This window comes from Macrobrachium nipponense, chromosome 28 (assembly GCF_015104395.2).
Source record: "Macrobrachium nipponense isolate FS-2020 chromosome 28, ASM1510439v2, whole genome shotgun sequence".
NCBI classification, from domain to species: domain Eukaryota; kingdom Metazoa; phylum Arthropoda; class Malacostraca; order Decapoda; family Palaemonidae; genus Macrobrachium; species Macrobrachium nipponense.
The window spans coordinates 22,469,496-22,475,803 of record NC_087217.1 but is presented as its reverse complement, the minus strand read 5'-3'; the positions used below and the strand labels follow the sequence as shown (position 1 = coordinate 22,475,803).

General features: G+C 32.4%; 1 protein-coding gene across 1 annotated transcript in view; it reads left to right on the top strand.

The window, feature by feature from the left end:
- The window catches only part of LOC135201589 (solute carrier family 45 member 3-like), a 164,731-nt gene extending 159,939 nt beyond the window's left edge, over positions 1-4,792 (top strand). The window contains 7 exon segments of the mRNA XM_064230619.1: positions 355-505; positions 508-557; positions 559-601; positions 812-825; positions 827-875; positions 878-1,035; positions 1,726-4,792. Of these exon segments, the coding sequence (XP_064086689.1) occupies positions 355-505; positions 508-557; positions 559-601; positions 812-825; positions 827-875; positions 878-1,035; positions 1,726-1,989 (729 nt within the window). The 3' untranslated portion in view covers positions 1,990-4,792.
- Positions 4,793-6,308: the final 1,516 nt, after the last annotated feature.

Genomic DNA, 6,308 nt, shown 5'->3' with positions numbered 1-6,308 from the left:
GTATGTTCAGCATGGCTTTTTTGCCATATCATTTTTATATTTCTATGCTAAGATGAAATTTTGTTTATTTCTTCGAGCCAGAGGAATTGTGTGAATGGTCATGACCCTTGTGAACTAAGTTTAAATATTGATAAAGCTGAAAATCACTTTTGTATATAAAAACTGTTAACAAACATTACTTTATTTTTTTTTTTTTTTACAAATATACAGCAAAAAGCACTGTTATCTTATAATTTTTATTAACTGAACTTGAAGCATTTGAAGATACATATTTATCATCACATTAGCAGACCACACTTTGATCATTATATCTGAAAGTTTTTAGGATTATCAAAGTGCATTTACCCTCCTCAGATTTTTAAGTTACCTGTTGGCACATGGCACAAAGTTACCAAGGCACCTGCAGTTCTGCGCCGCTTGTTTCTTGCTGAACTCTTTGGATGGATGGGTTTCATGTGCCACAACATGTTCTTTACGGATTTTGTAGGCCAGTACATGTATGGTGGACGCCGGATGCTCAGGAACACACGAAGTTAGCAGTCCTTTATGATGAAGGCCGTTCGCATGGGATCCTGGGGACTCTTCCTCCACAGCCTCACAGGTAATGCCTTGATGCAGTTTGTTAGCAAATCATCATTCCTTCTTATTTTTGTTGTTGATTTGGTTTTTAGTTATGATAAGTTCATAGTTAGGCAGTCCTCTCACTGAAGTTTCTCTCCATACATCTCTCATGTATGGAGAGTATAAATTTGTCCCGTATTGATATTTGATATGAATATTTATACAGGTTTATCTTTTTTGTTTTTTCCAGCTTGTATGTATGCATTTTTTCATACAGCAACATATAGTTCGTCTTGTAGGCCATCGAACAGTATTTATGGTGGCTTGCTGATGTTTGCATTGACTATGGCAGCAACTATTGTATCTCCAACGATGCCTTTCCTCAATGTTGTAACAGCTTTGTCTGGGATTGGCTTTGCTGCCCTGACATCTACCCCAAACATGCTTGTTACCTTGTATAATTCGGACAGGCAGGTATGTATGATTGATTAAGAATTACATTCCCCATTATTATTTAAGTTTTCTTTATTGGTGATGATGTTATGAATGTGCTGAGTATTAGTAACAAGTACAAACCAATGCTTTGCTAGTTTTGCTTTACTACCAAGGGGCAAGTCCTTTATTGTATCAAAACTGGAAACTCAGATAGCAAGGAAATGTTTGTAGTTGATTTTGTAAATGACAATTTTTTTAAAAGTAGCTCACATTCCTTGGTACAAAAAGTGGCACCTTCTTCAGCTTATATAACAAGATTCAATACAGCTGTACCATATGTGGTGCTCTTTTGTTGCTCATTTCATAATGAAGTGTATTTTATGTACATACAGTAATTTCATGATACATGATTTGCAGTAATTCATGATACATCATTTGACTTACATAGTGACCAGTTTTTTATTCTGATAAAAATTCATAGTTCATAAAATGAGGACATTTAACAATACATTTATATTTGAATTTAAGGCATCCTTGCAGTGATAATAAAGATTTCATATTAAATGTTTAGTGTTATATATGGGATTTAAAGTTTTTTATTCAAGTCTTTATTGTAAACATATATTTGACAAAGTACATCAAATGTACGTGAGAATAGAACTTGTAATGTGTTTATTCTCAACCCCATAAACTTGTGTTGCATAATACTCAGTGAGTTTTCCTTTTTAGTTGTATATGTGGGACAACAACAACAGCAGCGCAGATATACAGGAGGAAAAGGGCCTGGGAACCGATGTGGCCGTACTGGACATTGCTTACTTTTTGGCTCAAATCATCTTGTCAATCTTCATGGGCCCTCTCGTTGACTTGACAGGCTCTGCCTTGCCTTACATGGTGGTATCAGCTTTGACAGGGGTCGTTGCGGTGTATTGCAGCACACGTGTGGTGTTTACCGATCAGCAGCTAATGCAACTCAGGGCTGGAACTTTTTAACTTGTCAGCACCAAAGGGGCCTTGAAAAGTCTTTTTGTGATAAGATAACCATAATTGTATCCTCAGTTGTGTTGGTTTTTTGTAATGTAGTTTTAATTGAAGTTATAGATACCTGGTTTATTTATAATACAGTAAAGTGAATTCAGAGCAGAAGCATTCGCACAAAAAAGATTCTTAGACCTGCTAGGGAGTGTTTAGTTTGTAGGTTTTAGGAAAAGGATCAGTGGATTTATATTTCTCAAGTATTTTTATACAAAATTAAAAAAAAAATTTTGAATGCTGTTTATTTTCCAAAATTTACCATTTTTCTACTTACAGTGTAATGATGCCACAGTAGACTAATAACTTTTGAATATGATAGGAAGTTTGTTAGACATTTTAGGATGTTGCCATAAGGGGCTATAAATTATTTTCATGCAGTTTCCGATATATCATTACTTTAGGTAGACTGTGTTATGTATAGAGAAAGAGTGAAGTTATTTTTAACTTTTTTTTTTTTTATAAAAATATTACTTTTTATTTGAAGTATGTGAGTAATGTATTTATTGTTATGTACTTTTAAATATCAGAGTGACTGAAAGCACAAATATTTAAATTTTTAGAGAATTTAATTCTATTTTATTTCATTGATGCAAATTATCTAAGTAATTGAGTACAATCACATAAGTATTGTTAAAAAGATCATACTTATTAGAATGAATGGTTTATTTTTTATTTTCTTCGTAAATTCTTTTGTACTCTGTGCTTGCGTTGTGCAGTTGTGTAAGGGAACCATGGATTGTTGTAATATTAGGCGGTGTCATTTAAAGAGAAAAGGTAATTTAATACAACTTAGCTTAATTGAAGTGACTGGAGTCAATCAAAATTCTTTATTTCTTTGATTCATCTATAGTGAAAGTAAGCCTTAATGTCTAACCTTGAGTATAGAACCCCAAATCTATTTAATGACTCATAATTTAACTGTGTTTAATCTGAATGTGGCTTATTTTAGTTCATGACCAAAAATGGTGAAGCCATCTTTAGTTTGTGGACTGCAAACTGTAAATGTCTTCCCAGCAGAAGATCAGAGAGTGATAACTCTCAACCACCACTAGAACATTTCGGAAAAATGTGGAGAGTCGTCTGCTTTCTCATCAAAAGCAGCCAATACAAACAAGTATTTAAAACTTTATTTTATAAATTAAAAACTGCTTATTAAATGTATTTGTTGTTCATATTGTAGTACGTATTTTGTTTCAAGTGAAACTCCTCTTCAATATTTTTAGTGAAGGTACAAATATTATTGCAGGTTTTTGGTTACCTGTCATTCAGACCAGCCAACTGTTTAAGCACAATTTTGGAATGGAGGCCTTCCATTTTTTTTTTACTTTCATCATTCATAACTGCTCTCTTGTTGATCTGATCTGAAATACATTATTTTTGCAATGTGTTCATATGATATCAGTAATGGAATAACAAAAGTAGGAGTAGGTAGGATTGTAAGTTTTATGTAAAGTTACAGAGATCCAAAATTTAATCAAAAGCCATCCTCATCCAGAAAATCAAATTTTTTTTGTCTTTCCTGAGTGCAACTTTGTTAAATTCTCTGATATGACTTAGAGGTTTTATTAATTATTGATTTCTTATTTTCAATGGTTGTTCAGGCTTTGAAAGCCCTTTCTCTCTAGCTTTATATTTTGTTGACTGGGATGTAGAGTTGAATTGCATATGCCGACCCTGGTACTATACATATACATGTAAATGCACACTGTTAATTCACTTTATCAGTTTCAAAGAGTATTTAGAGGATGAAAATATTAATTCTTATATAATCAGAGTAGCTTATGGTTAGCTTCACTGTTGCACAAGTTGTAATCAGTTTTACCTGTAAATGACATTGCTGTTTTAAAAGGTAGAGGTTGATTATGTAGCATCTATGGTGCTAGCGTATGAGTAAGTGAATTTACCGTGAACATTATATGGATTTCATGGTATTGCACAATATGTTGATATCATGGTCATTTTGAAATTATCGTTTGTTTTCATTGGAAATGGTTAACCAGTTTATTTATTCATTTGTTATGATTACCTCAAATATCATGAAGAGTAGAGCTTTATATATGGCACAAAGACTAGTCTTATATGGATTACTGCCAATACAGTCTTCTAAGATAATGATTTTTAAATGGATAGTGAAAGTATTGCATATGGTGCTTTGTATATTTTAGAAGCTCATTTTTAATTTATTTTTAAAATTATTTTCACACTGTAAGATTATCTCAAACTTACTGGTAGTAGGTTGTTTTCAAGTCAGCCTCTGAACTTCACGAGTTTATCTTCTCCTTTTGGTTGTACAGTATGTTGATGATAAAGATCAAAAGATATCATAGTAATGGAATAATGTGTACGTACTTAAATTTTATAACTAATATATTTTCATTGTATTTTTGTATTGAACTTTTTCTCGGATACAGCATTGATGATTTTTTTCTAAAATTTCAATACGTAAGTAAGATAGTGCACAGTACATTTCTAACTTCATCAAGCACAGTCTTCTTGAAGTACGAACAAATATTAAAGTGAAAATGTTGCAGTTCATGATTAAGTGTTCAGCATTTTTTTGAAGTTTTACTTTGTGTTGGGCATGATTGTCAGATATGATTTACATAGCAGAGCACTTGTGCCAAAACATGAAAATGTCTTACCATGAACCATTCGCTGGTAGAATTGAGTCTGTTGAATGCCTGTGAACAAATATAGAATCTGTTGGAGTCAGGACAATCACACATAAGCTAAGCGATGTTTAATAAACTTTTGAAAATTATGTAAGTTTTTCATTACAGATATACGTACGTAGATGGTTGATATACTACAGTATCACATTGTTTTATAAGAATTTTTCCATGTATCACACTTTGTGGTCACTACACTCCAAAATGTGTATAGAGAAATTGCTTGTGGGCAAAATAAAGTTTTGTACATCTATGATGTAAAGAGTGGAGAATGGTCCACAGTTCTGTATGCAGTGCAGTTCTGTATGCAGTGCTGGATTGTGTTATGAATCGTAAATTCTTGCATTTTTTTTAATGTCTGGTTGCCATATTTTTCAAATTACAGGCCAAAACCAGAGTACAAAATTCAAACTACTATACGTATATGTATTTATATTCTCCACTTTAGCCCTTATGTAATGGGTTGTATTTACTGATGCTAATGCAGCAGTTAAAATTGTTGACATATTAAGAAATATGAAAAAACCTTGAAGCCAGAATAGTCTTCTAATTTCTTAATTATATGGTTTTCACAAAAATGTAATTTGTAATGGCAATATCTTTGTGAAAAGGGCCATCCAATCAGTAGCTGTTGTGGTCACTATTCTAGTGCATTTAGTTTGAATGTGGATTTCACTGAATTACAGTGGTACCTCGAGATACGAAATTAATCCGTTCCGAGGCAGCCTTCGTATTATGAGTTTTTCGTATCTTGGAACATATTTTACATGTAAAATGGCTAATCCGTTCCAAGCCCTCCAAAAACACCCAGTAAAGTTATATTTTCCAGGCCTAAAACACATGTTCTAGGGTTACAACGCTGATCCGACGGAAGAAATATGACTCCAAAAAGGCAAAATACTGTACATACTTGAGTAATATTCAACTGCATGTAATGTTCAACCCCATTTTTACTGCATATATTAGGACTTTAGCATATGTCCCTTAGCAATAAGCCTAGCCTATGTTAGCGGTTACTGTAGCATAGTCTATGATTCTGACATCTAAACCTAAGAGCTAAAAGCTTAGAATATGCCAATAAAATGTATAAATAATCAGTATGTACTCATTTCAAATAATTATTAATTAATCATTAACTATAATACACAAACAAACAAAAAACAAACCTTCCAATCGATTGTTTACATTCAGCTCTTACCCGTCTTACGAGTATCGAACGAGCGCCAACCAATCATTTTTCCTAGCACACAGTAAGCCATAAATTGTCATTAGTATCTCTCTTCAACTAATGAAACTACCAAACAGTATAATAACCATTCATTTCTATTCTTTATTCTATCTTTACCTAATGGAGATACCGAGTTACTGACAGTTATAATGAAACATACGTATACGTAACGTAATAATAAAACAGAAGAAAATTCTTAACTCAAAAAATACGTATTTGTTGGCAGTCTGATTTATTTTATATTTTTATATGATATCTAATTCACAATTTTTTTATTAAATGTATTGCATGTACTCATTTCAAATAATTATTAAGTAACCATTAACTATAATAAACAAAAAAAAAAAAAAGCTTCCAAACGTCTGTTTACATCCAGCACT